Raw genomic sequence first — 15,560 nt, 5'->3', positions numbered from 1 at the left:
ACCATAATTATGTATTTTAATTTGTTGGGTGGATTATGGAAGACCAACGATTTTATATATATATATATATATATATATATATATATATATATATATATGGTGGCAAGGTAGCTCACCATTCTCACAATCAAGCAACAAGAGAGCAACTTACACTGATCAAGTGTTTAGAGAAGAGTATCAAATCTTATTACCACTTGGATTCATCAAAGGGAGTCCGGATGGCTCAAGGTATTTCTTCTGCTTTCTTAAATTTCTTAAATTTAGTTTTCAAGATCATTTTTTACTCTTGAAAAACAATTTAGTCAGGAAGGAAGGCATTAGATACGACACACAAATTGTTAATATATTTCAACACTGAAAGATGGATAATAGAGATACTTTGGATGCGGTCCCTAGCCACTATTGTTATATGGTTGAAACGTTATTGGTTTTCAGTTTTATATCAAAGTCTCTGACATTAATACATTTATGTATAACCGTATCGGTTATAGTGTATTGGACATATTAATCTGTCACACATTTAATTGTTTAAATTTTTCTTCTTCTTCAGAGCTTTTACAAAAGAAGAAGGAAGATACTCTATCCTTCATAAAAACATGGGAGGAGAAACAAAAAACCAAAGTTGATAACAAGTATTAGCTCTCTGCTTTTTCATTTCTCATCTAATTAATCTGGATTAAGTCAAACAATATACTTATATAAGATGATTATACAATTATTTGAGATAGTATATAATTAAGTTGCTGAATTACTAAATAAACTATTGGTGATGAATAGAGCTAACAAAAGGCTGGCCATCAATGAGGAGAGAAAGAACGCAGATCAAATAGACCTGGAGGCAGAAGAGAAGAAGATTGAGGTAGTTTTTGTATTTATTTAGTTCGATCCCGTTCGAAAGTGATTCTAGGAGGGCCGGAATTTCTTATGAGGATAACCACTTGAAAAGTGTTTTTCATAAACTTAGTTAACGAAACACCTCCAAACGAGCGTTTAGATGTTTTCTTTTCTTAGTTTATCATTAATCGTTGTTAACTATGAGCTTGTGCTTGCATGATGGAGCAGACAAAAGTTGAGAAGCATAGACACAGGGAACTGGAAAAGCTGAAGAACAAAGAAGCTCACTCCGCGAAGATCATAGAAGACAGTAAGGTCAGAATTGAAGCAAAACGCAATAAAGGACATCTCAATGTTGAAAAGAAGGCTGACAAATTTCGTAACGCCAATACTTTGCCAACCAAGTGCTTTGGCATGTGCGTGGACGAATAAAGATTTCGCGTTTTCTCTTTCTCTACATGCATGTTTATTACTGTTAGTTGATTAGCAATTAAAAAATTATAAATAAATTGAGGCATACAGGGATTTACCTCACTTGAGAAGTTGAGTGTGGGATTATACAAATAATTATACTATTTTAAATATAAATAACATTAATTTGTTTTCAATCTATGTAATCGGTTTTCCATAAACTAATAGAACCAATGAAATTAAGCTACGTAAGCATTCAGAGGGACAGCACACGACTACGACATGTAGTCTTCTAATGTACAGCTCCGGACTCCAGAACAGACTACAGAGATCGACAAATTTATTTCTAGTGGAACAAGTGTTTGTTTCTGATGTCAATACGTCAACAGAAGGGTGTGGCAGTTGGTGCCTTAACGTTTTCCAACTACCAATAAGGATTGAGATTCGCTGAATCTTTTTGTTTTCAGTATGCAAATTGAGAAATTTGGATCACTAAATTTCAATTATACAGCATCCCATTCCCATTTCATTGGTCCACCTCACAAAAACTTAAAAACTTGAACAATTTGAATCTCTTTCTCTTTCTTTTGAATGGTCCGAATCTCTTGATCCACATACTCCAAACATAGAGATATAGAGTGAATCTCATTCCTGCCAACAAGACTTTGCTTTCTCTTTTGCCGAGTTGTGTTTGGAACTCAAAAAAATTTTGTGGCAAAAAAAAGTAGAGAATTTTAATGAAAAGCTTGTGGTACTGTTCACTTTAACGAATAACCATTTTTTTACACTAAAAAGTCAAACTTGGTATTATTCACTTTACCCTTTATTTTGTTATTATCATTAAAACTCAAAGTTTTCAAGTTTTTTTCATTAGTTTTCCTAAAAAAGTATTAAGCTTATAATTTGGCCTATTTACTGCCTTAATGGATAAGCTCAACTCATTTTCTAAAGGCAAATCAAACAATTGATGATTATAGTGCATAATTGACTTATGAACGTCGCAATAACATCTAGTTGCATAAATGTTGGTCTCGGTTTCTTAGGGTTAAATAGTTGTTTATCATTTCCAATAGTTGTCAATACAACTGTAGGGATTCGCCCTAGGCCAACCTCTCTGGTCCCTTGGCCTTTGCCGTAACTTACAAGTTAGAAGTAAACTACAAACCACCCAAGGCAAAGCCATTTGTTGTAGTTTGTTTTGTCACGAGTTGTCCAGGTCCTTATGCAAATATGGAAGCTCATCATTATATTGAATTGTCGAATTCAAACGGAAAGTTATTTACTCGTAAAAACAGTTACAAGTTACACTATTCGTCATTTACTCATCTAACTTAATCTATTTTAACATCATGCATTATTGGGTGAATTTTGTTTCCATTTTTGGACAAAGGTCATAATCGTTCAATTCCTTCTAGACCAAAATGACTATTAAATTAAGTTAAATTAAATTATTTAGGAGTCACTTAACTTATATAAAACGTTTACAATTCTTGTATACATGAACTACAATAATCATATGCACGCAATGTTTAAGCAACAATTTGATTTGGATTTTTGACAATAAAACACACTACGTACCTTGTTACTCCGGCAAAAGTATAACAATGCTTAGGAAAAGCTAAGCACCAGCAATAGCTTTCTCCTTGATAATAACATCCATTTTGTTTTATTGTTTTCACAAGTTAATCTATTTCTCCATCGTGTGGATTAAACTTGTTAAATTATTAATTTTTCGATTCATGTGATAATCACATCGGCACTTAGTGTTACTAATTTAGAATAAGTATGAAAAGAAATGAAATCATTCAAAATCTTGATTTCTTTGTGCTTACAAACACCAAATCAATCAAAATTAAGAATGAGATCAGCTAAGAGAGTAGTTAATTCAACTTACATTCCTTAGTTTCCATATACCTAACTTTTCAAATTCTCTTGTTATTTCATGTTTGATAAAGTAATATCTCACACGTGTTATAATATATATGAACGAAATGAGGAAATGACTATTACTTTGTTATCTTACTAAAAAAAAATATATGCCAACTCATAATAGCCACTTGTACCTACCATCCAACTAAGCTTGTATGAGCTAGTATGAGCTAATGTGCTTTGAAATATCAGTTACCTTACTCCAACCATACAACATATACAATCCCAACTCTCTCTCTCCTTCTCTCTCACCCCCTCCGTCGCTTCTATTATCTTCTCACTCTAAAGAATACAGTGAACTTCCCTTTGAAAACTTCGAGGTTTCTTCCACCTTCGAACCAACTTTAGCAATCAACATGGCAGAGGCACTCTCTCTCTCCCCCCCTCCGTTGCTTCTATAATCTTCTCACTGTAAAGACTACAGTGAACTTCCCTTTGAAAACTTCGAGGTTTCTTCCACTTTCGAACCAACTTTAGCAATCAACATGGCAGAGGCAGAGGAACCCAAGAAGCTAGAATCTGAGTCACCCTCGGATCCTCCACCCGCTCCGATTACGGCTCCGGCGGAGAAAGAGAAGCCGCTTGTGGAAGCTCCAAAAGACCCTGTGTCCCACAAGGACAAATCTGAAATTCCACCACCTCCTCCTCCTGAAAGCAAGGCTGAGCTTGATGAGTCCAAAGCCCTTGCTACTGTTGTTGACAGTATATTTCTCTCTCCTCTCTCTCTCTCTCTCTCTGAATCTTTTCCACTTTATTATGTTTTCTTGTTGTTTTGTTGAAGTTGATAACTTAATCTGTTTGGTAGGTGAGAAAAAGAAAATTTCAGACTATTAATATGAGTTGGGATTGCTATATGCATGCTAGTGATCATGTGTCTGTTTGTAGTTTTTAGAATCTATTTGTCTTTTTTTTCCTTTTAATGTAATTTTTCCCATGGTTGCTGACTAATTATTATTGGTTTGATTCTGCCCTGCTTCTAGTCTTGCTTTGGTTTCTCTTATTGTTCTGAATTTCTTTCTCTTTTCCCATAATTTTTCCCTGTATTTTTGTTGTAAACATCTTTTCGTTTCTATGAAATTCTCTTTGATAATCTTTTTTTTTTTTGTCAACCTGGGTCAGAATTATATTTCATATTCAGGAGTTTCATTAGATTCCAACATCTAATTGCTATGTGTTGGTTTGTCGTCGATATTTAATTTTGATTAGTTAAGCAATTGAAATTTGATTTATGATCATTTAAACAAATTGCTTTTGATTATTTCAACTGCTGTTCTGGGACTCTCGCTTCCTTAACTTATTAATTTAGCTACAAACTTACAAAATTTCCTTCTAAAATAAAAACGAAATGTTCATCAAAAGGTGTCATAAAAATCTCAACGTAAGAAAGCTCCATACTTCCATTAGATCGACCAAACTTGCCGTTGCTTTTACTTGTTATGTTCTATCCTTTGCATGTCATGTTTTGAAAGTTGCATTTTCCTTCTTCTCCCACAGAGCCTTCGGAACCTATTGCCGAAGAGAAAAGTAAGGAGGGTTCCATCAATCGCGGTGAGTGTTTAGGGTTTGATCATGAGGTCCGTTGATTCCTGCTTGTTTGTACGCATTATAATCAACTAGGTTAAACTTATCCTCCTATCATCGTTTTCTTGTTCAGATGCTGTGCTAGCAAAAGTTGCAACAGAGAAAAGGCTGTCACTTATCAGAGCATGGGAAGAAAGTGAGAAATCAAGGGCACAGAATAAGTAAGAGATTTCTTCAGTATTGAGCCTAATTGAGTAATCATGGTGTCTGATATGTTTCTTGACAAGACGACATTCTATTCTAAACTACTATTATTTACGGGGAAGGGCATTTGGAGGTGGGGGCAATGGGGTAGGCACAGTGCCCTGGTAACCTAACCGACACCTGCATGGTGTTTCATACGTTGATAAAGAATCAAGTTTTTTTTTTTTTTTTTTTATATATCATTTGATATACTGAACTGAAAGTGTATGTGCTGGCTAACAGAGCTCAGAAGAAATTATCTGCCATCGGTTCATGGGAAAACACCAGGAAGGCAATTGTGGAGGCTGAGCTGAAAAAGATTGAGGTAACAATTTATGCGCATTTCTTCGTATGATCTGCTTGGATTCCTAGACGCAAAGGTCTTGTCTTTTACTCTCTGTTTGTTTCCTGTTCCGACATTTTCACTTTGTGCATGAGCAGGAAAAATTGGAGAAGCAAAAGGCTGAGTACATGGAACAGATGAAGAACAAGATTGCTTTAATCCACAAGGCTGCAGAAGAAAAGAGGGCGGTGGTTGAAGCCAAGCGCGGGGAAGATCTTCTCAAGGCGGAGGAAGCTGCTGCAAAATACCGTGCCACAGGGAAAACTCCTAAGAAGCTCCTCGGTTGCTTTTAAGCTAAACTTAATATTAAGGTACGATTGAGTATTTGGTTGGTTTGGAGTACATTTGTTTTTTTAGATGTGTTTGTTTCTTCTTCACATAATGGGGTCATTGTTACTTATTGTGTGTGTGTGTGTGTGTGTGTTTGTAAAAACAACTTCTGTTTCCTTATATTTTTGGTTTAAAGAACAATTTGTGCAGGAGAAAACCAAAAAGGAGCGAGCAATTTTGTGTTTCTACATATCTGCTCAATGATAGAAAAAGCCTAGCCTGTACAAACGATGTGACGATGGTAGTATAATAGTATAATAGTATCACAACCCTATCATGCACTGTCATGTGTTTTAATTTTTCAATACGAAAGTGCATAATTGGTTTGAAATACGAGACATCTCAATTGTAGTATGTTATCTCGGTGGGCGTTTTCTAATAATAAAGGTGATTGATAAGTGTTGGTAAGTGTAATCATGATGAGGCATTCCGCAACATTTGATTGTTAATATTTCATAAATTTGAGAATCATGAATGTTCAAATGTGGAATCTTGATGACAATTATTGTTCATGTGATACGCATGCATGTAACTTCAAATTTCTTCTTTTCCATTGGAAAAGGAAGTGGGGAAACGAAAAGAATATCTCCGTAGCTTCCAATTCCATGACCCCCAAGGAATAACTTGATGTCCAAGTTATTTCTTTCCATTGCCTTCCCCTCTCATCCCTCTATAAGTAAAATACCCTAACTTCCTTCCCCTACTAGCTAGATATGGTAAAGCTAACAATTGTTGGAAGGGTCAGTGATGGACTTTGTCTTGCCAAAGGACCGTCTTATATGAATGAAGAGCACGAAAACTCTTCGTTTTACAAGCAACAAGGAGAGTTCATATTCAAAGAAATCTCCAGAGGAGCCTTGCCTCCTTCCAGGATGACCATTCATGTCGATCATCACTGCTTCAAGTATCCTTCTTCTTCTTCTTCTCTGTTTTTCAGTTTTCTTTCTTTTTCCATTTTTGAATAGACTTCATCACCACCAGGTGTTTTGTTCACTTAATCTTTGCTAAAATGTAGTTACTTGGTGGAGAAGGGAATTGCATTCATCGCGTTGTGCGAATCTTCGTATCCAAGAAAACTAGCTTTCCATTACCTTCAAGATTTGCAAAAGGAATTTGAAAAGTTCGACAGTAACCTCATTAACAAAATCACAAGACCATACTCCTTCGTCAAATTCGGTAATTCTCATCACCTCGTTATAGAATTCGATATCAACCAATCTCTAATAACTAGAAGGCAGAACAAATTATAATTTCGTCATTAATCCCACCCCAAATAAGTTCTGTCACAGATGGTGTCATTGGGAAAATTAGAAAACAATACATTGATACAAGAACACAGGTTAATCTGTCAAAGCTTAATGCTAACCGGAAACATGATTTAGACATTGCTACTGAAAATCTTTCAGAAATCATAGAGAGACGGAGACATTCAGGTAAAATTACGCTTCATATTTATCGCTGCATTCATCATTAAGGTGTCATGGACAAATCATTTGCTTCCCTCTTTTGTTCCAAATTCTTGAATTTACAGATCTATTGGAAAGACCATTGCTTCCTCCTCCTCCTCAAGCTGTTTCGTCTATTTGGTGTTCACCGCTCCTCGAGGTACATTTTAACATTTACTCGAAACTCATACTTAATGGAAGTTTATGTTCTAAACGAATTAATTTCTTTGCATCATTGATCCAATGTTAATTTTTCTGAGCAGGTTATTGCGTTGAAATGGACACCTATTACCTTGATAATTGCTGTTGCCACTGCTGTTCTTTGGGTCTCCATAATCCATGCAGACAACAATTTCATGGTTCTAAACTAATTGGGGTTATCAGGAACGGATTAAGAAATTTCTAATTCATCTCGTTGAGTTGCACCGATTTGTTATTCGATCTCACTCATGAAGGTTATGGTTTTTTTTTTGTTGCCAAGATACACCAGTTTAGAAAGAAGAAAATAATCAAATTCTGTTCATGTTCAATTAATTCCATATGTTGAATCAGATAATCAAATTATGTAAATCCAAATGCAATTCTTTCACTGTATTTCCTTGGAAATAGACGTTCTCCCTACATTCACAAAGCAGGAAGCTTACTTGGCTTGGGGTCACCCATTTTTATTTATAAAAATACATTGCATCATTCTGCAAGTTGAAATCACTACACAAATCTACAAAATCAACAAACGCTGGTCCTGAAATCTGTTCCTCAAACTTATACTGCGAATTGATCATCTCCAAACCCGAACCATGATGATGGCTTATCCCATGATGAAAACCACTGCCAAATGTTCCCTCATTGTTCAACTCAAAACCATGTCCTAGATCATGATCTGCTTGCAGGTTATTTGAAGTGGTACTATGATCAAATCCTTCCCTCGAAACCCCAGTATCACTGATGTTGTTTGCAAAGCTCCCGCCATGAACATGGTCCAAGGAGAGCCACTCGGCAAACATAATCTTTGGTAAAGGGCTTAAGTGACAGTTCTGATCTTTGGATAAGTCATCCAATGGCGGCGGTTTTTGCAATGATTCATAACTGGGATTGATGCCGGTTGTTGACTTTTGGGGAGATGGTGAACACTCCAAGATTTCTGAGCTTGAAGTGCTTGTGTACTGGGATTTTCTTGGACCTTCCATTGTTTCGTCAGCTTTGGTCACTTTCTTCTTCAAATAAGAATGCCAATAGTTTTTTATCTCATTGTCTGTCCTTCCCGGCAAATGCTGTGCAATTTGAGACCACCTGAGGTCATAGAAAAAAAAAAGAGTTAATGGAGTTATTTGCCTTAATCAGTGATATTACAAGAAGAGTGCACGGTTAATATCTGAGACGAGCAGTGTGTCATGATTTCAGAAAGAAGGATCAACAATTCACTATTAATTAACACCGTTTATCCCCAACGGATTTGGATCCTCTCCTGAGCAGGAGATCAGGATCCTCGGGATCAAACAACATGGAGCGTTGGATTTTGATCTAACGGCTATAATTATTATAATTTTTAGAGGGATCCTCTGTTTGTAGCCGTTAGATCAAAATCCAACGGTCCATATTGTTTGATCCCGAGGATCCTGATCTCCTGCTCAGGAGAGGATCCAAATCCATCCCCAACTTAGGCTTAACCACTTAAAGCACAACACGCGAAAGGTTTTATCATAAACAATCTTGGAACAATTAGTAATTTAGTATAGTAGAACCATTCATCATGTATTAAATTATGGAGGGTCAGGATTGATGGTCAAAGCAATGTATCTTGTTCTCTTACTTGTTGCCTAACATGTGATGAAGGGTCAGGATTGTCTCCTCCTCTTGTTTGCTAAATGTCCCTCTCTTTAACCCTGGCCTTAAGTAATTTATCCACCTTAATCTGCAGCTTTTTCCATTCCTCTGCAAGTCTGCATTTAATATATTATAATTTATAAATACAGTTAGTCAAATTGAGAAAGATGCTTAAGCCTATCGTAAAGGAAAGTCACCATCAATCTCTTTTACTAATAGAATAATATTAGTAAAAAAATTAATATTATATCTCAAAGTTTACCCAAGATTAAATAAATAAATTACGAGGAAGTCTCGAACCGTTTGCAAGAGCGTAGACTTACTGTCTAACTGACTTAACACGCATATGTCAATTAACAGTAACCAAAGAGCTAGAAATTCTTGATTATAGTATTCATCTAATTTCCTCGTCATTTTTTTTTTCAAAAAATCTCAAACGTTAGACCAATTTGCCAATAAAAGAGTACTCATTTGGGTTATACAAGTACATCTATGAAAATATATAGTTATGATGCATTCATAAACTAATACCATGCTGGGTTGATTTAGGGGTGTGGCTGGAAAAACAAAACTGGAAATGGAAAACTCACCGGCGTTTATCGGGACGGAGCTCCAGCAGCCGTGGCCGTGTTTGAGGATGTAGTTTCGAAGCCTTAGGTCTTCTTCTGGTGACCACAATCCCTTTCTGTGTTTTGCCTTCGGCTTATCTGATGGCCTGCACCCCATGTTTCCACCAAGAACAAACTTGCAGCTTGGAGTTGGGCTGCAGAGCAATGAATGAACAGCTGGCCTCAATTTTGCTCTGGTACTTAAAGCAATGATTAGTTGAAGTCTGCTCTTTAAAACGAATTAACAAAGCATCAACCTTTTTAGTCATTTGTTTATATATTTCAAATAATAATTAAAAAAAAAAGTAAAATGAATAGTACTAGAATTGACTTTTTAGCGTAAAAATGTGATTTTTCGTTAAAGTGAACAATATCGGAAGTTTTTTGTTAAAGATCCCTATTGTATATGTTCATATTCCACCATGAGGTCACATGAAGTTTCTAGGGTTTTAAGAAGTCGTTAATTGCTGTCTGGGGATACAATTTGTAAACCTAAACCTATGCAATTAACTTTAGGAAAAATTAGTATCCGGTCCCTAGTTATTAATGTTCATCATCTTATTAGTTTTCAAATTTTGATTGAAGTCTAGCATTAATGTAATAATAAACTTACATATTTATAACATATTTTTAAAATAAAAATTAGTAATTGATTCGGGATTTTAATAATCACACCTCTATTGAACTCCTAATTAATTTTCAATTCAAACATTTCTCAAATAAAAAATAAATAAATTAGAATAAGTTTGTACCCATTAGTTTTTTTATAAAAAGATTCTTAATTTTTTAATCTTAAATGTACCTATTCTTAAATATACTAATTTGTTATATGCATACTGTACCATTTTTTCAATATAAAATGTACCCAATTTTTTAATATAAAATCCATTCAAAAATTTTTAATCCATTTTTAAACTTATATGGATACATTCTTTTTCGTTGATTTGAGAATGTATCTATATCAAGTTTAATCAAAGAAATTTTCTAATGTTATTAAGCCTATTTTTTGTTTTCTGTGTTTTGAAGAATGTACCCATGTTTTGGTACAATCATTTTTTTTTGTTAATTTTGATGAATGTACCCATATTTATACACACACAATATAATAGAGAGTATAATTTATATTTTATTATTTTTAATCTCACAAATGATGGGTTATATTTAAAATCTCATTAATATAAACAAATACAAATTTCAAATTTTAATTTTTAGTTCAAAACATATAATAACTTACATTATTACATTAATGTTAGAGACTTCGATAAAAAACTAAAAACAGAGAATGGTTCAGTTAAAGAATATTGATAGTTAGGGACCGTATCTAAAATGTCTCTTAACTTTAAATACCTAATTTAAAGATATTAATTAATCTCGTAGCTTTTTCTTTTAGAGGGATAACTTGCTGCCTAAAAACGACCCTTTAGTATGAAAGCATAGAGATTGATTCAAGTTGGCTTTGGTTTTGACTGAAGTTGGTAAAAACACGAACATTCTTTAGCTTTTCTCGATCGTACATTCCTTTTTTTATAACAGATTAGAATACATATTCTCTCGTGTTTTACTCATTAAAACTAAGTCGATGGATTTGTGTAGGTCAATGTCCTTTTCTTGTGACCGTTGCATCATATGGCTTATGAGAGCTCTCTATGTTGAAGTTAAAAATGCACAAGAAAACTTGACCAAAAAAAAAAAAAAAAAACACAAGAAAACGACCAACTTGCTTGATGTCATAGAATACTCGAATCACGCTAATTAAAGCTATATATAAACAATGTCCACTTGATAGGTGCTTCATTTTTTAATATTTTTATGTTAATTATAGATTTTATTACTGATTCTTAACTTCATCTAAGGTGTGCACTTAGAACGTTTTTGGTAATAATCGACTTTTCAGAGGAGTTTTTCTGCAAGGCCAATTGGAGAAGGAATCTAAGAGGTTGAAGATCATTGTGAACAAATTTCATAATTTTCCCTGAAGCCATTCATTCAAGTTTTGTAAATCAATCCTGCAAAAATTGCATCCCGTCAAAACTGTGCAGCTGTGGGAGAATGAAGGTTTGATGTCATTCCTGATTTTTCTAGTAACATGTCATATTCATGGAAAGCTAAGACATAAAGCTACGTTTTTCGTAGTTTTATAGAATTTTCCAAATGCTGAATCGAGATAAAATCCGGGGTGCAAAGTAAATGGTGGTTTCACAAGTAAAAAATGATTCTTTTCTAGTTCGTGTCATTAATTACTTAAGGACTTTATTTCATTTTAGGCTAATTTTATAAAAAAAATTAGGATTTTTCTAATATAAAAAGGGCGTCTTTTTCTACATATCATATATCGTCATATCATAATACACCACCAACTTAAAATCATTGATATAAATGATAAAGTTTATGTCCTGAAGATAATTATTTTGATAACAAAAATAGCAAATTGATACTATTGATAATCTAAATCTACTGATAAAATTGTTTTCATTATTAAGCAAGGTTATCATACCATTGGGGGAAGGGGAACTAGGTGACATGCATTAAATCATTATTTTAACCACCTCTATGTTGTCTCTAACCTACCGACAATTTTTTTCCCTTGAAAAGGAAATTTGTTAAAGGGGTTCGTTTTGAATATATTTTAATTAATCACAAATCGATTCTTTTGAAAGACTGAAACCTCATCGATTGGAATTGGTAACAGAAAGAAATGCAATTGGGACGAATGGACAACGGATACAAAAATCCAATGCCAGACGGTATTTGATCTTGGATTATTCGATATATCCTTTTGTCCCACTTGTTATCATCAACCAAAGAATTTATCACATGAAAAGAAGAAAACAACAATGATCATGCAATTATTCAACAATAATTAATTGTTTTGAACTTGTGATTAAGAATGGGAAAAAAATGGAGATTTCACTGCAAAATTAACTTGTAATATTGAGCATAATCAAACCTACTTATAAGTTTATGCAAGGTCTTTACTCCCGTCAATGAGAGGCTCGTACTCAACAACACGCCTCTTCACGTGTAAAACACAAACAAGATGATGTGGAACATATGTAGCCGTTGCTCGGATATCATGAAGAAAGTTGGGGTTCCACGGTTCTACCATAAATTCAATTAGCAATATAGAGAATAGCGCAATTTACTTATAAGGTTATGTCAAATCCCTTTTCCAACAATGTGAGATTCATAAAACCAATTGACAATATAAGATTCTTAAAACCAATTCAATTCACTTTACGAAGAACAGGAATACATAATAATTGAGTGTATATTTAAATAAAATAATTTAGTTTTAAACAATGATAGTAATATCGTTTTGTTATAAAAAAAAAAGTAAATAAAAAGAAATATATAGTACGCATGGCTCTATTTCCTTGGAGATACACTTAAGAAAATAATATCGTTTTGCCAACCCCAACAACCCCATTTGTCAATCGATATTCTACTTATCGCACAAAGATTTTTAATTGTAAATCTCCTATAAGGAGATGTTGAATATTATTATTTATGGGTTGTTTTATATTTTAAAGGCTTTTCTTGTGTGTCGTTATCTCTCTTATGCATCAAAGTTGATTTTGTGAAATTAGACACATTATGTAAATAAATGGTTGTTGTTGATGATTTGGTTCGTTTGAGTTTGTCATGCAGTTTGTGCAGTCTTTTTTTAGCAAGCTCCTGTTTTAGGTTGGCTGCTAGTTAGATATAATTTGGGTCTCATGGCCATATCTTTCAGCATTTTTCAGACTTATGCCCCATTTTCAACTAAAAACTTTGAAGAATTCTAATTTACGTGTCAAAAACTGAAATGGTTGGTTTTAGTTTTCTTTCTCAGCATCTTTTCCATTTGCACCTAATTTTCCGCATATATACTCTCTGAGACGAAATAAAATCACCAGCTATTGACCTCCAATATTTTTGTAACCTAATTTCTAGTGGATCATCAAGTTGGAACTCCTTAAACACATCCACATTGCAAGGAAATGTTCGATCAGTCTTTTGCTCTATAGTCAAGTCAAACATAATTCGTCACCATCTTTCAATCTCAATATGTATGCTCCTACTTGTGATTAAGATGAAATTCGATTGGAGTGTGACCCTTTATGCAGTTCTGAAATATATTTTGAGCATATTAAGTACTTCGGTTGGGGGCAATTTTTGTAACTCCAAAAAAAATAAATGAAATCGAGGATTGAAATGTGTTTAACTGTTCGTCATTTCCTGTTTGTCAATCATTTGCATAATTTTTTTTTTTTAAATCAAGCAAAATGTCGTGATGATTCAAGCTTTTCTTGTAATTACAATACCAATATCTGTCGAATACTGACTTCATCCAAAGACGCCATCTGCTCCAATAAAACTGCTTCATATTTTTATTTTTTCCAAAGTCGCCAAAAATAAATATCAGCAGAGCCTGCAATTCTAGATTTCAAATTAATATTAATGCAACATGGGTCAACATACCATGAATAAAGTTAGGATTCCACCATAAAATAAATTTGCAATATGATGAGTAACTAAACCTCATAAAAGATTTATTCTTTCACCGATATTGGACTTTTTTATTTACATATCCTCACGCTATATATAAGCTACGTACTTCTGCTTTAAGTAGATTGTCTTCTTCTCCTTGTCTTAAAAATGGGTTGAGTTAAATTAAAATGACCCAAAAAGTAAGCAATTTAACTGTAAATTTATGGCCAGCATTGATAATTTCATGATATGTTCCTTTTTTAAAAGCTTAATCATATGATTGGTATTAATTAATCTGGACTATCGTTTTATACCTCATCGCCTATATTTTATATTTACAGGGAGATAAAAAGACAACGTTTTCAGGTTTGTCCGTTCTTTGTTTTTCTTGGTAGCTATTCGTTTTGAAATTAGGATTACATCATTATAACGGAATCATGACACTGTTGATTATTCAAGTAATTAGTCGTGAATCATGTGTTTCTTAGAAAGATTCTACGTGATGTGGTACAAACCAATATGCACAGAAAAATAATTACATCCATTAGTTCATATTTTATAACATTAACTAACTCATTAGGATATCTCCAACGACGACTTACAGGAGTTACAACATGAGATGAGACAAATGCAACAGCTATTTATGATACCATTACCATTATTTAATCACATTATCAGTCTTTTAATAATTAATTAGATGGTATTATAATACTAATAACAACAGCTTTACACAACAAAAACCAATTAGCCAAGCTAGGGTTCCTAGACCTCAGGAATTAACCTCGTGCCTGCAAATTAGACATTGTCAAAATCAGAAGCCAAAAGTGATTAGGTAATCTTCATATGGCGGTTAGACTGATCATTTCCTGTATGATGTGATGAGCTTGATACGCTTAGTTGTTATTGTTGTTGTATTGATCCGTTGTTATAAACTTCACTTGTCCAAAAAAGAAAAAAAAAACGTATTCCTCCAAACCCGATACTTACCTTATCTGTCAACAATCCAAAATTTGACTTCCATCAAGATGCTGTGCTGTGCCCTGTGGAGGGGGTAGCTGTACATATTAGGGTTTCCATGGTTCTGACTTTGTTATAGAACTATTTTTGTTTGGTTGTCGTGGAAGTTTTAAATTGTTAAGAGAGAACTGAATTATGACAAACATGTAGGGATGAATCAGCTGATTATCTTAAAACTAAATTGATTCCATGAATCAAGTCAAAGATTTGTGATTGGCAGGACTCGGCCAAACACCAAGTTGTCCATTAATTTTTTTTTATTACAATTCATTGGTTAATCTCGACCAATCTGCAGCTTCATATACACAAATGCAACCTTCTTTTCCTGGTTCTTCCATGTTAGAGAAAATAGGTTGTCTGTAATCAGACTCTCAAGCATGGAGGCCCGATTGAGACAAAGAAACGAACTGTAATTCCTCTTTACATAGTGTTAGAGCGCATCTACCCTTAAACGGAAAAAATCTCAAATCAAAAGAGGACTCCTAGATTCAGTGATAGAGCACCTGTACCCGTAAACATAAGAAACAAAACCCTAATTCCTCTTAATTTACAGTGTTCTTTTAGAACAAGTGAAAATGACAGAGA

At 33.9% G+C, this 15,560-nt stretch overlaps 4 protein-coding genes across 7 annotated transcripts; 3 read left to right on the top strand and 1 right to left on the bottom strand.

Annotated features, from left to right (window-relative positions):
* The first annotated feature begins 21 nt into the window (after window positions 1–21).
* Window positions 22–1,442, top strand: LOC126628939 (remorin 1.4-like). The gene is made up of 4 exons (XM_050298831.1): window positions 22–228; window positions 551–632; window positions 778–859; window positions 1,063–1,442. Exons 1-4 carry the CDS (start codon window positions 36–38, stop codon window positions 1,264–1,266), a joined length of 561 nt encoding a protein of 186 aa, XP_050154788.1. The 5' UTR covers window positions 22–35; the 3' UTR covers window positions 1,267–1,442.
* A 1,927-nt stretch (window positions 1,443–3,369) lies between these two features.
* LOC126628935 (remorin-like) lies at window positions 3,370–15,369 on the top strand. Of its 4 annotated transcripts, none has more exons than XM_050298827.1 (6): window positions 3,370–3,876; window positions 4,669–4,722; window positions 4,829–4,916; window positions 5,182–5,263; window positions 5,380–5,592; window positions 15,359–15,369. In XM_050298827.1, exons 1-5 carry the CDS (start codon window positions 3,660–3,662, stop codon window positions 5,572–5,574), a joined length of 636 nt encoding a protein of 211 aa, XP_050154784.1. In that variant the 5' UTR covers window positions 3,370–3,659; the 3' UTR covers window positions 5,575–5,592; window positions 15,359–15,369. The 4 variants fall into 4 exon arrangements, with proteins under 4 accessions (XP_050154784.1, XP_050154783.1, XP_050154782.1 ...); XM_050298826.1 differs by lacking the exon at window positions 15,359–15,369 and adding an exon at window positions 5,762–5,888; XM_050298825.1 differs by lacking the exon at window positions 15,359–15,369 and adding an exon at window positions 5,748–5,888 and having other exon boundaries at window positions 3,371–3,876.
* On the top strand, window positions 6,071–7,687 carry LOC126628933 (25.3 kDa vesicle transport protein-like). Its single transcript, XM_050298822.1, has 5 exons — window positions 6,071–6,515; window positions 6,627–6,787; window positions 6,901–7,044; window positions 7,143–7,216; window positions 7,320–7,687. Exons 1-5 carry the CDS (start codon window positions 6,325–6,327, stop codon window positions 7,425–7,427), a joined length of 678 nt encoding a protein of 225 aa, XP_050154779.1. The 5' UTR covers window positions 6,071–6,324; the 3' UTR covers window positions 7,428–7,687.
* Window positions 7,591–9,675, bottom strand: LOC126628931 (transcription factor LAF1-like). Its single transcript, XM_050298819.1, has 3 exons — window positions 9,471–9,675; window positions 8,867–8,996; window positions 7,591–8,346 (listed from the first exon to the last, which is right to left on the bottom strand). The coding sequence occupies exons 1-3, from the start codon at window positions 9,604–9,606 to the stop codon at window positions 7,722–7,724; spliced, it is 891 nt and encodes a 296-aa protein (XP_050154776.1). The 5' UTR covers window positions 9,607–9,675; the 3' UTR covers window positions 7,591–7,721.
* Window positions 15,370–15,560: the final 191 nt, after the last annotated feature.

Source organism: Malus sylvestris, chromosome 7 (genome assembly GCF_916048215.2).
Source record: "Malus sylvestris chromosome 7, drMalSylv7.2, whole genome shotgun sequence".
NCBI lineage: Eukaryota > Viridiplantae > Streptophyta > Magnoliopsida > Rosales > Rosaceae > Malus > Malus sylvestris.
This window is presented reverse-complemented; position numbering and strand designations above follow the sequence as displayed.

Coding starts and splice junctions, on each gene's coding strand:
- LOC126628935 (XM_050298827.1), top strand. CDS start 3,660: ATGGCAGAGGCAGAGGAACCCAAGAAGCTAGAATCTGAGTCACCCTCG. Junction 3,877..4,668: donor CCTTGCTACTGTTGTTGACA/GTATATTTCTCT, acceptor CTTCTCCCACAG/AGCCTTCGGAACCTATTGCC. Junction 4,917..5,181: donor AAATCAAGGGCACAGAATAA/GTAAGAGATTTC, acceptor GCTGGCTAACAG/AGCTCAGAAGAAATTATCTG.
- LOC126628939 (XM_050298831.1), top strand. CDS start 36: ATGGAAGACCAACGATTTTATATATATATATATATATATATATATATA. Junction 229..550: donor GGGAGTCCGGATGGCTCAAG/GTATTTCTTCTG, acceptor CTTCTTCTTCAG/AGCTTTTACAAAAGAAGAAG. Junction 633..777: donor AAAACCAAAGTTGATAACAA/GTATTAGCTCTC, acceptor GGTGATGAATAG/AGCTAACAAAAGGCTGGCCA.
- LOC126628931 (XM_050298819.1), bottom strand. CDS start 9,606: ATGGGGTGCAGGCCATCAGATAAGCCGAAGGCAAAACACAGAAAGGGA. Junction 8,997..9,470: donor CTCCGTCCCGATAAACGCCG/GTGAGTTTTCCA, acceptor TATTAAATGCAG/ACTTGCAGAGGAATGGAAAA. Junction 8,347..8,866: donor CATCACATGTTAGGCAACAA/GTAAGAGAACAA, acceptor CTATGACCTCAG/GTGGTCTCAAATTGCACAGC.
- LOC126628933 (XM_050298822.1), top strand. CDS start 6,325: ATGGTAAAGCTAACAATTGTTGGAAGGGTCAGTGATGGACTTTGTCTT. Junction 6,516..6,626: donor GTCGATCATCACTGCTTCAA/GTATCCTTCTTC, acceptor GCTAAAATGTAG/TTACTTGGTGGAGAAGGGAA. Junction 7,045..7,142: donor AGAGAGACGGAGACATTCAG/GTAAAATTACGC, acceptor TTGAATTTACAG/ATCTATTGGAAAGACCATTG.